The 15467-nt window shown below is 42.1% G+C and overlaps 1 protein-coding gene across 1 annotated transcript in view; it reads right to left on the reverse strand.

Moving 5' to 3' along the window:
- Positions 1-1246: 1246 nt before the first annotated feature.
- Positions 1247-15467, reverse strand: part of SYCP2L (synaptonemal complex protein 2-like) — a 65681-nt gene continuing 51460 nt past the window's right edge. Inside the window, exons 25-31 of the mRNA XM_014549551.1 lie at positions 10864-10965; positions 9314-9420; positions 8342-8433; positions 5503-5602; positions 5343-5401; positions 2570-2632; positions 1247-1324 (exon numbers count right to left, since the gene is read on the reverse strand). Of these exons, the coding sequence (XP_014405037.1) occupies positions 2608-2632; positions 5343-5401; positions 5503-5602; positions 8342-8433; positions 9314-9420; positions 10864-10965 (485 nt within the window). The 3' untranslated portion in view covers positions 1247-1324; positions 2570-2607. The remainder of the gene's footprint in view (positions 1325-2569; positions 2633-5342; positions 5402-5502; positions 5603-8341; positions 8434-9313; positions 9421-10863; positions 10966-15467) is intronic.

Raw genomic sequence — 15467 nt, forward strand, 5'->3', positions numbered from 1 at the left:
TTATTGTAAACAGTGTCCCAGTCAACAGGTGCTGGGGATACAGTGAGGGTCTGACACTGCTCTTGGTCTCGTAAAGAATAGATGCACTTTGTCTGGATGCATCAAGTTAATGAGAATGCCCTCACCCTTGTCCTAGTGGCGAATCAGATACCTTTTGGCCTAATTCAGGCAAGCGCTAGCCCTCCCTCCATTCTTTCACACAAAGCCATATTTCTCCATCTCAGATTCCAGTGGTCTGTGTGGGATATCAGTCAAAGCCACTGGCCTAAAGGAGATTCAGTCTTCACCAAGTGGGCCTGGGCTCTGGACCAGACAAGCAGTTTGGGGAGCATCGCAAGATATGGACCTTTTTTTATTAGTATTACAATATGGCTTTCATATGTTTAAAAGAACAATGGCTCTAGAATTGTTTTCTGTAATGTTTACTGCAATTTATAAATATTTCAGTTGTATCATAGAGGTCATTGACTCCTAGAGGCTGTTCTGAAAACAAAACCATTATTTGTACCACTATATCAAAGACCAATTTCTGAGAGTTCCAGACATCTAGCTCACTGTTACATATAGAATATAACAAAATATATATCAGGCAGTGTTTGAAGGGTATAGTACTTTGAGGAGCTGTGAAGGTATGATTGGTTGCTTGAACAGTAAATTGTCATAGACTGTTCTGCCTTTTGAGTTCTTGTGCCAATGTTTTAAAGCAGTTTTATGAAGTTCTTCACTTTCAGCTGCCTCCTTTTTACCCCTAAATTCAGAGTTTCCATCTCTGGCAGCATTCTTTTTCTTTTAAATATCCATTCACCCAGGCAGTCTGCTTTCTGGTTGGGATACAGATGTGGTCCAGCCTCTATTCTCATGTAGTGAATCTTACATTCAGGTGGATAAATTGAACCAGAGAATATAACATACTCAATAGATAAAGTGTTGCCTGAAGACCTCACAGAGGAGTAAAACTGGTCTGACTCAACCCCAGAAGCCCATGACTATAAGAGGCTAAATATATCTTAGTGTCCCCTGCCCTTGGGTCAAAGCACTCCCTACCCCAGAAGAAAGTCATACGACCATCTCCTATAATGAATTCACCAGTACCAATCAACCTGAACAGCACTAAAGTTATTCTTCTTTAAACAAACAGTATAACTCCTCTGTGCTGCAATCTGGACCATACATGTTTGTAGGGTAGTTCTTTATCAACTTTATTTCTTCTATGAATATTTGCCTATTATTCCATGTATTCAGGAGTCTCTTTTGTTAAATTATATTTTCCTGGAAAGTTGTCCATTATTCTAGGTTCTCATCAAAACTTGGATTGCATAGACATCTGAAAGTTAAAATGTTAACAAATTAACTCTAGTTTCTGCTCCACCCACTCATTCCTCTCACCCCAAATCTTCCCTGTTGGTCTAACTGGCACCACCACCCATCCAACTGCTAAAAGACAAAAATCTAGGAGTCATCCTTATTTCTGCTTCCTTCGCCTATTCCTTCCATCTATCAGTAATTTATTAATTCTAGCTCCAACATGGATCTGGAATCTCCATTTTTGTCCACCTCCAACACCTTCCTCTTCTATTCTTCCCCTCACCTTCTATTCTTTACTTCCCCAATCAATTCTCAACACAGTAGCTAGAATGTTTTTCTTAAACTATAAATCAGATTATATTACCCTCACCCTCAATGCCTTTGCTCAAAACCCATCCAAATTTTCCTTCACCCTTAGTGAAGGAAAAAAATTCAAACTCCTCAACAAGGGCAATGAGGCCTTACCTCATTGAGAGTCGACCATGTTCCCAACTTCATTTCAAATAACTGTCCCTATACCACTGTGAGCCAAGAACTTGAGTTCCTCAAAGATGTCAAGTTCGTCCCCACCCAAATTGGTTGCTGTAAACTGTTCCCAAGTCTATTCACCTTAAATGTCACTTCCTTAGAGAAACCTTTGATGAGCATCCTATCTGAAATTGATACTTTACACCAGTGGTCGGCAAACTCATTAGTCAACAGAGCCAAATATCAACAGTACAATGACTGAAATTTCTTTTGAGAGCCAAATTTTTTAAACTTAAACTATATAGGTAGGTACATTGTTATTAACTTAATTAGGGTACTCCTAAGGCTTAGGAAGAGCCACACTCAAGGGGCCAAAGAGCCGCATGTGGCTCGCGAGCCGCAGTTTGCCGACCACGGCTTTACACTATTACTCTCTGCCAAAACACCTTGTTAATATTCCTCAAAGCATTTAGTAAACTTGCCATTAGTTTTGTTTATTTGTCTTTTTTTTCCTGTATTCCTTCAGGGAATTTATTTTTAATGGGGGTGGGAGAATGTCTGTGTGATAACCATTGTATTTCCACATTTTGCATAGTTCTTGGAAGCAGAGCAAGCACTCAACTGTAAATGTTTAGTGAATGAATGACCACCCAGATCCAGGATAATAGCTAAATGGGAGATACTGTGAAAGAGGAGAACGCTCAGTGAAGAGCTGTAATATGGACAACATATCTTTTAGTGCTTGCTTCCCCCACTCCAGTACACATCATCTGAACAAAGCTAGTCTTGTACCTACCCCAGGAATGCGATAATAAAACTGGACTTTGGCTTTCTTCAGGAAGGCTGAATTGCATTAATACTCCAGTACACATCATCTGAACTAAGCCAGTCTTGTACCTACCCCAGGAATGCCAATAATAAAACCGGACTTTGGCTTTCTTCAGGAAGGCTGAATTGCATTAAGCCTGGAAGAAATTAGTCCATCTTATTATATTCACATTAGGCAATTAAAAATAGGAATATACATATTATCTTACCTAATAATAGACAAACATGTAAATTAACCATCCCTCTGCTACACTCACCAGCCAATCAGGAGAGTATGCAAATTAACTCAACAAAGATGGCGGTTAATTTGCATATGTAGGGGCGAAGCGGCGGAGCGAAGACTGAAGGCTCTGTCTGGACCCTCAAAGAGGAGCGAAGGCCTGGGTGCCGGGTGCCGGAGGAAAACCGGTGCCAGCAGCCAGGGGAAGGGAAGGCCTATTGCACGAATCTCTTCATGCAACGGGCCTCTAGTGTATATACATAAACAGAGTTATTTCATAGATTGTTATCTATGTGAGTTGAGAGAGTCAATGGCCAATCTAGGATACTGACATAAGAAATTAATATTTTACTTGATTCTATTTTATGCATCGTCTGCCAATACCACTAGCCCACACATATGCAGAGATATTTCATGACCACAACTCAAATCACTGAATCCCAATCTCTTTGGAGCCCTGTGCTAGGGGCTGAAATAATCTAGTCTGAGGAGAAATGTCATCTCCCTAGAAAATTACATAAGGCCAACACTAATGTGCCAACATGACAAAGGGATGGCACTGGATACTGACCAGATCCAGATACTGGATATCAACCCAGCTAATTAACTTCTCTAAAGCTCGTGGCACTGCAAGCGCTTAGCCTAGAGCCTGGGCCCAGTCAGCATTCAGCATGAGCTAAGAGCATCACCATCCTCTCTCATATGTAAGCCACAGGGTAGTTTCCTGGGTGTTTGGAAGAAAGGAGAGCAAGTGCAAAACCCAGAGGGATGTATATTAAAGCAGTCTGTTCTTTGAGGTATTCTAAATTCACACAGGGGCCTATTAACAAGCAAGATGTATGTAAATAGTAATTAGTATCCTACAATGTAATCTGTGTGAACTAGAGAGACAGTGATCTAAAATCTGGGCTTCAGTCAAAATAAGTGACTTCTCCAGGTCTCAGAAGACTAGGGGGCATATTCTTCTCTAATGCTTATTATAGTGTTGCTTTATATCAGCATTTCTCAAAGTGTGAATCTTTGGAACTCTAAAGAGACCCATCTTCTTTCCTTGGGGACCTCTAAGGAAACTAAGCTTCCAAAGGTTCTGTGAGGTCAAAATGTATTTTGGCAAATGGTAATAATAATAAGACATTATTTGCTTTTTTTATTCTTACTCGCTCATGAGTATACAGTTGAATTTTATAGAGGCTGCAGGATGTGATATCACAACAGATTGAATTCAGAAGCAGACATGATAATGCATCTGTCTTCTATTAGGCCAGACATTAAAGAAATTTGCAAAAACATAAAAAAGTGCTACTCTTCTCACATTTCCTGCTTTCAAAAATCTGCTTATTTTTCATAAAAATCTGTTACTTACATAAATATGTACAGATTTATTTGTTATTTTTAACATGTTTTTTAAATCCAAGTGTCAATTTTTTAAAAATATATTTATTTGATTGATTTCAGAGAGAAAGGGAGAGGGAGAGAGAGATAGAAACATCAATGATGAGGGAGAATCATTGATTGGCTGCCTCCTGAAGCTGGGAAGGACTGAACACCCCCACTCTAATTTAGACCTTTGGGTGCTGCCCCATGACCTCCACCAAAGCCCATGTAAGGAGCTAAGTCCTTAAGGACTAAAGTAAAGTTCTCTGGAAAAAAAAATACAATGGAAATTATCTTTAAAAAAACTTTTCAGTTTAAGAGGTCCTAATTCCAAGAAGTTTGAGAATCATTCAAAACTTGGGGCACTCACTAAAGAGGTTCTAAAAGCATATCCCCTTTGAGAACACATGGAGGGCGATGTGCGGGTCAAAGAATTTTGAAAATTCATGGTCTGTACTGTCATTATTATTGTGCTAAATGGAGTAACAGAGGAGGAATAACTCAGATTTCTAAAGTGTTGTTTGAAATATATGGTGCAAGCAGAATACTGTCCATCCTAAAACCACCTGACTTAGATTTCTGTGACAGAGCTGGTTCTCAACTGGCAGATACAGCTTTAGCCACTGCAAGTTTACACAGGGATCCCTTTTGAGTGTTCAAGCGGAAGAAAACACTAGACTTCCTCCCAGGCAGAAGCACTGCCCCTCCCTACACGCAGGGGGAGGGGACTCCAGAGGGACTGAAGCAGCAGCCGCAGAATGTGAGGAGGATAAAGCCACTTGTTGTCTTATACGTGTGTGCTCTTGATCGAATCGACTGTACCAGGAACACAATTCCGTATACAACTGAAAATCAACTGTTTACTCGTAAATCTAAATATTTTGCTCAAAATCTACTCACTTTCATTTTTTTAAATAAATCAACTTGGATCAAAAACACTGCAATTCGGATGACCCTGTTTCGGCTTTTCAAAATTTACACTTCTCGGTGGATGTCCGAAGCCACACTCTGCTCAGAGCGCCACAGAAGTGGCTGGTTTAACAAGCAGCAGCTACGGGGCTCCTGTGTCAAGTTTTACCAACATCAACCCCCACTACCTCACACTTCAACTAAGATACTTCTAGAAAGAATATTTTTTAAAAAATACCTCAGCATTTGCAGATCGCAGAATGATTTCAGATCAGCAGCCTGTTTCCCCCAAAACTCCTACAATTGAACAAAAGTTGCCTTTAAGCAGTAAGCTGTTATTCCACCCTGGAACAGATTCTCGTAAGTCACAGAGAACATTGTAAACACAAAGAACTTACCAGAACATCCTTCTCAAGCTGTTTCAGAGCCTGCATATCCTTCTCAAGGCTGGTCAGCTCTCGAAGAACAATATTGTTAAACTGCTCTAGTTTATTCAGCCTGATAAAGGTAAAAGGCACAGATCGCACTGGACTGCTTGGCTGTGGCAAAGACCCTCTTAATCCTCTTCCTGTAGGGATATGTCACCTTTTTCTCCAGACATTCATTTTAAGAATACATGTCTCTCTTCCCTCCCCTCACTGCCCGCCCATCCTCACCCCGAAACGTACTATGCGAACTTTGATTTAGCCTTTCAACAGGAGCCGGAGGAAGCTGGTATTTCAAATCATACTTTGCAGAGCAAAGGAGAGAGGACTCAGGGAATGGGGGCGGACGCCAGGCCTGGGCCAGCAGCAGCCGCGGTCCCACTAACCACGGCTCCTGCGCTTCCTACCTCCCACTTGCTCCCCTTTTTCTTGCGTAGCGGGCTCTGAAAACTGAAATTGGCTAACTTTTTTTTCCCATTTCTACGCTTTCATTTTGAAATTTCTAACAGTCACTATTCTGTGTCTAACCACCATATAAACTGCTTATTTGTTCGCTTGCTTCTTGTTTGTCTTCTCCGTTGGGCAGGAGGCTCTGCGAAGGCAAGCCGCCCTAAAGTTTGCTCCCCTGCACTCCTGCATGGAGAGCAGAACTGGCACCCAGCGAGCGCCGCTATGTGCATTTGCCGAACAAAACATATAAGTGGAGTCATATAATAATTGTCCTTTTATATATTTCACTTAAAATAATGTCCTCAAGATTTATCTATGTTGTAGCTTATATTAGAATTCCATTCCTTTTTTAAGTTGAATATCCCACTGTATGTCTATACCACATATCATTTATCCAGCATTTTTACATGCTTGCCCTGCTCCGTTGGGCAGGAGGCTCTGCGAAGGCAAGCCGCCCTAAAGTTTGCTCCCCTGCACTCCTGCATGGAGAGCAGAACTGGCACCCAGCGAGCGCCGCTATGTGCATTTGCTTAACAAAACGATGAGTAAAGCCTTGACTGGGTGGCTCAGTTGGTTGGGCATCATCCTATGCACCAAAAAAGTCCCCGATTCTATTCCCACTCAGGGCACGTTCCCAGCTTGCGGGGCTCCATCCCCAGCAGGGGGCGTGTAGGAGGCAGCAGGGGGCGTGTAGGAGGCAGCTGACCCATGTTCTGCTCTCACTTGGCTGTTTCTCTTTCTCTCCCCCTCTCCCTTCCTTTCTCTCTAAAAACCAATAAAACTATTTTTTTTTTAAAAATGAATACATGCATGCCCCTTAAAAGATGATGGAAGTTCCACAAGTTCAAAGTCCCTCATGGGCTTGTTTTGAGACTCAAATGACAGTACATGCATGTATAAATGTTTGAAAAAAAATTATAAATTTCTATTCATGTTATATATTCTGCCTTAAGAAGCTTTCTACTTCAGTTAAGCAAATCGGCCTGCCATCACTTCCTTCCCCACCTTCCCTTACGGGCCATTCTCTCCAACAGGAGCCATCTCTATTCTCACCTTCCCTGTTCCATTCAAATCTCTGTTTCCAAAACCTCACTCCAGAAGCACTTCCACTGTAATCACTCTGGATCAACTCCAGTCACTACAGAAACCCATCTCCCCGTTCGCACTTCCTGTCCTTCACATCTGTCTGAAATCTCAGCTCCTTTTTACTTCTTGCTACATGGTGACAAGGGTCTGTGTGTGCATGAGTGTGTAGTATTTTTTTTAATTGTTGCAAAATATACATAACATAAAATTGACCCTTTTGATCATTTTAAGTGTACAATTCAGTAGTGGTAGGACATTCACAATGTTGTGTGACCACCAATTTTTATTGTTGCAAAATATACATAAAATTGACCCTTTTGATCATTTTAAGTAGTGGTAGGACATTCACAATGTTGTGTGACCACCACCACTCTCCATTTCCAGAATTTTTCCATCATCCCAAATAGAAACTCTTTATTGACTAAACAATAACTACCCATTTCCCACTCCCCCAACCGCTGGTAACCTCTATTCCACTTTATGTCTCTATGAATTTGCCTATTCTAGGTACTTCATATAAGTGGAGTCATATAATAATTGTCCTTTTATATATTTCACTTAAAATAATGTCCTCAAGATTCATCTATGTTGTAGCTTATATTAGAATTCCATTCCTTTTTTAAGTTGAATATCCCACTGTATGTCTATACCACATATCATTTATCCAGCATTTTTACATGCTTGCCCTGTCTTCACAGTTGGATTATGAACTTTTTAAGAATACAGGCAGTCCTCGGGTTACGTCAGACTCGACGTACGTCGTTTCGTGGTTATGTCGCCATCTCCCATTTATTTATAAAAAAAAAGTTCCATCATTTCAACGTATGTACATATGTGCTTTATGTTTTTTATTATTTATTTACCACAAGTAAAGGTCAGGAATTGTTATCTTTCTTTTACATTTTTTTTACTGTTTCACTTTATTACTGCTGTATGTGCTCCATGTGAGTGATGTAGGTGCTTATGTAGGTGGGTTCCGACTTACAGCGAAAATCACATTATGTCGCGCCGTAGTAGGAACGGATCTCCGACGTAACCCAAGGACCTACTGTGGTCTTTTAGAACCATATAAGGGTATGCCATAAAGAGGCTTAAGAAGGGCCTTCAGTTCAGCCCCTCATCTTATGAAGAACCAGACACCTGGAAGGGTTAAGCAATATATCAAACCTCACATCTTTCCGAGCTCCAACTCCTCACGACCCAGCACAGTGGTCATGAGACAAACATTTGTGAGCAATCACACTTTTATAAACTTGTTTTGAAAGCCAATACTTACCTACAGTGATGTATCTGGTTTAAAAGTTTTATTAGGCAGCTTGGTGCTTGCTTTGCATATTCTGAATAAAGTGCACTCCTTCTGTACCTAAGCTAAACCATAATAACAACACAAGATCACATTTGGGTCAACCATAACCACACAAAATGAATGCAGGCTTTGTATTAAAAAGATTTTGACAGCACACAACATTCATAGCAAACATTACTGCTAACGAACAGTGAAAAGGTGCAATGCTACACACCTCCCGTGTACTACCTCAGGGCCAGTACCAATACAGAACAATAAGCTAAAACAGAAAAACTTGCATTCATACTATTGCAACACATATTGAATATCATGTACAACTTTCCATTATAAATTAGCTTATAGAGTATTGTAGAAAATAAGACTTTGGAGATCTTCCAACTTAGTTAAATGAATGTGTATTCGTGTAAGATAGTTCTCTCAAATGTGCTATTAAATAACTCTAGGGATATACAAAAATAAGACAAAAAAGAGGAGACTGAAATGGTTCCAAAGTTCATCTGGCAGGTGCAGTTTTGGGACAGCCTACAGGTACAGTGTCAGGTAAGCCAGCACTCTGCTGGGCACCCTCCCACAGCCTAACCCCATCTTTGTCCCAGACACCTCTCTTAGCCACATGCCTCCTTCTCCCGAATCCTCCTTGTCCATCATTGTGACAAAATCATTGCTTCCTGCCAGTTCAGTTGTCTGAGAATGCCATCAGTGACACCTAACCATGAGTTCAATTTGCACATAGTCCTTCTGGTCCCATGGCAGCAAATGAACATGAAGTAGCTCTCTTATAAATACAAACCACAATTCACCAAGACTCTGAAGTCAGGGGCCACAGCTAAGACAGACTCAGGAATACTTGCACACATGAAAGATAATGGTATTAATAAATAATATGAACCTGTTGCTTTAAACTCATAACAAGCTAGCTTTCCATTGTCAGTGAACCATTACCTCACATTTTCTTTCCAGTTCTCTAGTGAAGTTCTCAAAGGTTGTGATAACAGCAGAACTATTCAAGTTCTCCGGCACAACGGCCAGGGGTGGAGTAGAAATGTTTTCTGAAAAATAAAAACAGAACATTAAGTAAAATTAACAAAGTGCGAAGTAGATGTGCTTAGTCCATCAGCTGCCGGGAGGATGGAGTGAGGCAGAAGCACACATCCGATCCACGAAGCCCTTGGCTGCCTGGCTTGACTGCAGAGGGCTGACTCTGGCTGATGCCGACAAGGCCAACTCAAGCCAAGAGTCCCCATGGCAGGCGCTTCATGCTGCTTCTTTTTTTTTTTTTTTTAAATATATTTTATTGATTTTCACAGAGAGGAAGGGAGAGGGATAGAGAGTTAGAAACATCGATGAGAGAGAAACATCGATCAGCTGCCTCCTGCACACTCCCTACTGGGGATGTGCCCGCAACCAAGGTACATGCCCTTGACCAGAATCGAACCTGGGACCCTTGAGTCCGCAGGCCGACGCTCCATCCACTGAGTCCCCACGGCAGGCGCTTCATGCTGCTTCTTACCAAACCTCCTTCTCCAGCAAGTGCCCGCTTCATCTAAACTTTCCCAGCACTTTACATCAGTGCGACCGATATGATGTCTAAGAAGCAGGCTGAGGTGAAATAGATTTTAAGGAGGATGTGATGGGTAGGGCATTTCTATGAGGGAAACACTGGCATAACAACTCCGGATGCCAGACGTTTCCTGAGAGCACATGAGGGGTCTGGCATCATTCACAGTGGTCGGCAAACTGCGGCTCGGGAGCCACATGCTTGGAGATCTCCAAGCCCAGCACACCCCAAAATACCACGTGCGGGCGCGCATGTACAGTGCGATTGAAACTTCGTGGCCCATGTGCAGAAGTCGGTATTTTGTGGAAGAGCCACACTGAACCGCAGTTTGCCGAGCCGCAGTTTGCTGACCACTGTTCTAAGAGATTTGCATGTGTCAACTCCTTTAATCCTCATAAAAACAGAGAGAGCAGATAACTTGTGCAAGCTCACACCAACTGCTTCAGGACTGGAAGCCAGGCTGCCTGGCTCTTCACCACCCTCCAGTACCTCTGGGCTTCCAAATCTGCCTTCTTGGAGACTTGTGTTTCAAAATATAGTGGCGCCACTCATCCAGAAGGCCATCCCCCAAAACGCAGACATTTCAGATCCTCCTCCTTCACTGGTATAGAGTGAATGTATCCACCACAGAAATTTAGTTAGTAACTATCAACTAAAGCAGAGACCTATACGTTCAGGAATGCCCAGGCCCTGAAAATTGCCATAAAGACGAGTTAAGAGGCAGAAATCTAAAGGCTAGGGAGGAGATGTGCTGGCTTTTATCTGTAATTTGTGCAGCAATGTAAGTGTCTCTGAAAGGACAGAACGCTTAGTTTTTCGGGCTCTGCAGCTGCTATGATCTTCAAACTGTAACCCCCTGGTAATTCGTGTTGGTACATTCAGTGCTTACACCTTCTCACAGTCTTGCTTGACTGGCTGGCTAGATGCATGTTACCTGCCAAGTCTGCTTCTTCTGTCACGGAGGAAAGGGAGTCTGGAGCATCATCCTCTTCCACTTTTGACTGTTTCCACTTAGCAAAACTACCATCCGACATGTCTAAAGGCAAGCACAGCACATTAATAACCACACACACATTATTTTTATCCCAAGTTTAGTTAGTCCTCTTTTCGACAGTTAATATCTAACCTTGACGAGCAGTAAGTGAAAGTTCTTCCGTGTTACTAATTACTTACCATTTGGCACATTCAACAAGTATCAAAGCACTAAGTCTACTGATGCCTAAAAAGGACACATGGGAACAGGCCTCCCTTTGATGAGCTCTGAACCATTAGGAATAAGTACAGACTGACTCAAACAAAAAGCAGTAATCATTGGCATCAAAAATACTGCTCCCCTCCATGTCCTGCAAAACAAACAAACAAAACAAAAGAACAACTACAACAACAAACACTTCTCAGGCTCAAGGCTAAATGGCAAGGTAGCAAGGTTTCCAGGCAAATGGGCTTTGGAAGCTCTTCTATCACCCTGCGGAATGCGCCACCTGCTGGTAACACTGGAGCTTTAGGGTTGTACTGAGGGCTACCTTATAAATGAGGTCATTTTGGCTCCTCACCAGCTTGAGACTTTGAGAGCCTCAGCTTATGAGACTTAAATATAGATTCTCTCTCTTTTTTTTCCTGTACATCAGATTACTTATTCACTTGATTCTTAGATTCACATGTTTGTTGTTCATAATTTGTATCTTTACCTTTTTCTTCTTCTTCCTCTTCTTAAAGGATACCTTTCAGCATTTCATATAATACTGGTTTGGTGGTGATGAACTCCTTTAGCTTTTCCTTATCTGTGAAGCTTTTATCTGACCCATGCCCAGGTTGTATAGCTTTGCTGGGTAAAGTACACATCATAATTAAAATACAAAAGGTCAAAGACAAAGAGAATTTTAAAAGCAACAAGAGGAGAACCAAGATGGCGGCATAGGTTAACGCAGAGCCTCAGCTTATGAGACTTAAATATAGATTCTCTCTCTTTTTTTTCCTGTACATCAGATTACTTATTCACTTGATTCTTAGATTCACATGTTTGTTGTTCATAATTTGTATCTTTACCTTTTTCTTCTTCTTCCTCTTCTTAAAGGATACCTTTCAGCATTTCATATAATACTGGTTTGGTGGTGATGAACTCCTTTAGCTTTTCCTTATCTGTGAAGCTCTTTATCTGACCTTCAATTCTGAATGATAGCTTTGCTGGATAAAGTAATCTTGGTTGTAGGTTCTTGCTATTCATCACTTTGAATATTTCTTGCCACTCCCTTCTGGCCTGCAAAGTTTCTGTTGAGAAATCAGCTGACAGTCGTATGGGTACTCCCTTATAGGTAACTGACTTTTTTTCTCTTGCTGCTTTTAAGATTCTCTCTTTGTCTTTTGCTCTTGGCATTTTAATTATGATGTGTCTTGGTGTGGTCCTCTTTGGATTCCTTTTGTTTGGGGTTCTCTGCGCTTCCTGGACTTGGAAGTCTATTTCTTTCACCAGGTAGGGGAAGTTTTCTGTCATTATTTCTTCAAATAGGTTTTCAATATCTTGCCCTCTCTCTTCTTCTGGTACCCCTATAATTCTGATGTTGGTACGCTTGAAGCTGTCCCAGAGGCTCCTTACACTATCTTCGTATTTTTGGATTCTTTTTTCATTTTGCTTTTCCGGTTGGGTGTTTTTTGCTTCTTCGTATTTCAAATCTTTGACTTGATTCTTGCGCTCCTCTGGTCTGCTATTGGGTGTAATATTCTTTATTTCAGACCATGTATGCTTAATTTCTAGTTGTTTCTTTATCATAGCATCGAGGGTCTCATTAGTTTTCGTGAAGCTCTCCAAAAGTTTATTGCAAGCCCTCAAAATTGCGTTTTTTAGCTCTATATCCTCCATTTCTGTCATGTTTTTTTGTCTCCGCATTTTTTATGCTTTCTTGGTGCACCCCCTAGTGGTCTTTGTGCGCAGTCTTGTTCTAGTTGAGCCTTGATTGTTGTAGTTAATACTAGAGGGATTTGACCACCAGGCCGACTGGCTGTGTGAATCAGCTGTGTCTGCCGCGGAAAACTTCTGTCCTCTGGGGAGGTGCTAATCTAGCCTTTGCCTGAGGCGATCCGGCAAATGGCTCTGCGCAGGGCTTGGGCGGGGCGGGATCAACAGGGCAGGGCGGGCGGAGGGAGCGGTTATGGTGCCCTCAGTCCCGTTCCCAGAGGCTCTGCTTCTCAGAACCCCAGGAACCGCTGCAAACCTCGGAGAGAAAGCTGCCTTCCAACTGATGCCAGACACTCCCACTTCTCCCGTTTGAGTCCCCAGCGATTCACCCGTATCTGGAGCTCAGAGTCTGAGACTCCCCCCTGACCGAAAACGACAACCGCGCTCTCAGCCACCAGCCCGCTTTGCGCGCGCACCTCCGCACCTGAGTATTTTCCACACTGCGCCTCCTCTGAGCCTCGGTGTGCTGTTATTTTTCCTTCTAGTTGAAGAGTCTCTCCTCAGCCAGCCTTCCTGTGGTTCTGGGTGATGTCCGTTCCGTCTTTTAGTTGTATTTTTGAAGTGGTTGTTTGCGGCAGCAGTCTCCGGTGTTTACCTATGCCGCCATCTTGGTCTCTCACGCCTGGACTTTAAAATGTCTAACTACCCAAAAAAGCAAAGGACAACCTATTCCCATCTTAGAGATGAGAAGGCTAACGAACAGAAAACCAAGTTTACCCAGACGGCAGGAATTCTCCAGCACAACTGCCCTCAGCCCTCCAGTTCCCTTCTTGTTCCTTTGAAGTGCAGGAGAGGAAGAAGGGAGGACAGACATATCCTGGGAATCATCTTGGGATTTGGCTCTAGTGCTTTAAACCAATTCATTCTCTGTCCCCAAAACCTGAAGCAAAGTCCTATTCCAAACCCAACTAACCGGAAGGCAGGCCCAGAAGGAAGCCCCTTCCCGGTGGTCCTGGCAGTCCCTGTTCAGGGGGCTGCCGAGAGGGGACAGGGTAGGCCACCCTGCAGACTACCTCTATCCAGCTGTAACAGGCGCTAGGATTTCTTAGATCTGCTAAATAGAGAATTTTAGCAGCTGGTAAGGCAGCTTACTTACTTCTCTAATGGAAAGCAAAATGTGAATTTATTGAGAGAATAAAAATTTAAAACATTTTTTCCAGTCCAAAAAAAAAGCAACAAGAGAAAAGCAGTTAGTTACTTATAAGGGATCTCCCGTAAAACTGTCAGCTGACTAACCAGTTTGGCTCAGTGGATAGAGCATCAACATGTGAATTGAAGGGTCCCAGGTTCGATTCCAATCAAGGGCACATGCCCAGGTTGTGGGCTTGATCCCCACTGGGGGGCATGCAGGAGGCAGCTGATCAATAATTTTCTCTCATCATTGATGTTTCTATCTCTCCCACCCTTCCTCTCTGAAATAAAAATACATATTTAAAAAAGAGTAATTGTAGCCGAAACCAGTTTGGCTCAGTGGATAGAGCATCGGCCTGCGGACTGAAAGGTCCCAGGTTCGATTCCGGTCAAGGGCATGTACCTGGGTTGATGGCATATCCCCAGTAGGAGATGTGCAGGAGGCAGCTGATCGATGTTTCTCTCTCATCGATGTTTCTAACTCTCTATCTCTCTCCCTTCCGCTCTGTAAAAAATAAATAAAATATATATTTTTAAAAATCTTTAAAAAAGAGAAATTTTAATACAGAATATTCTAGATATTTGACTTTAAAAAAAAAAAAAAAGACTGTGAGCTGATTTCTCAACAGAAACTTTATAGGCCAGAAAGGAGTGGCACGAAATATTCAAAGTGTTGAAAAGCAAGAACCTACAACCAAGATTATTCTACCCAACAAAGTTATCATTTAGAATTAAAGGACTGATGAAGGGCTTCCCATATAAAAGAAGCTAAAAGAGTTCATGACCACCAAACCAGTATTACAAGAAAGGTTTAAAGGGTCTTACAGTGGTTCTCAACCTTCCTAATGCTGCGACCCTTTAATACAGTTCCTGATGTTGTGGTGACCCCAACAATAAAATTATTTTTGTTGCTACTTCATAACTGTAATTTTGCTACTGTTATGAATCATAATGTAAATATCTAATATGCAGGATGTATTTTCAGGGGTTGCGGCCCACAGGTTGAGAACTAGGAGAAGGAGGAGGAGGAGGAGAAAAATTTTGAACATTAAATGGAAATAAATGCATATCTATCACTGATTGCATGTAAAAATAAATTTAAAAAATGAACAAGCAGAACAGAAACCGACTCATAAAAACAGAGAACATTATGATGGTTGCCAGGTGGGAGGGGGATAGGGAGATGGTTAAAAAGGTGAAGGGATTAAGAAGTGCAAATTGGTTGTTACAGGAGGTAAAGTACAGCATAGGGAATCTATATAAGAGAAACATGGTAATTAGCGTACGACCGCTACCCTTTTCATTGGCTAATCAGTGAGTATATGCAAATTAACTGTCAGCCAAGATGGCGGCCGGCAGCCAGGCACTGAAGCGAGCACAAGGCTTGCTTGCTGCAGACTCCAACGTTCCCCGCCTCACTTGCCGGCCTCTCATCTGCAAGTCTAAGCAACTAT

The sequence above is a fragment of the Myotis brandtii genome, unplaced genomic scaffold, assembly GCF_000412655.1.
Source record: "Myotis brandtii unplaced genomic scaffold, ASM41265v1 scaffold56, whole genome shotgun sequence".
In the NCBI taxonomy this organism is placed as follows: Eukaryota; Metazoa; Chordata; class Mammalia; order Chiroptera; family Vespertilionidae; genus Myotis; species Myotis brandtii.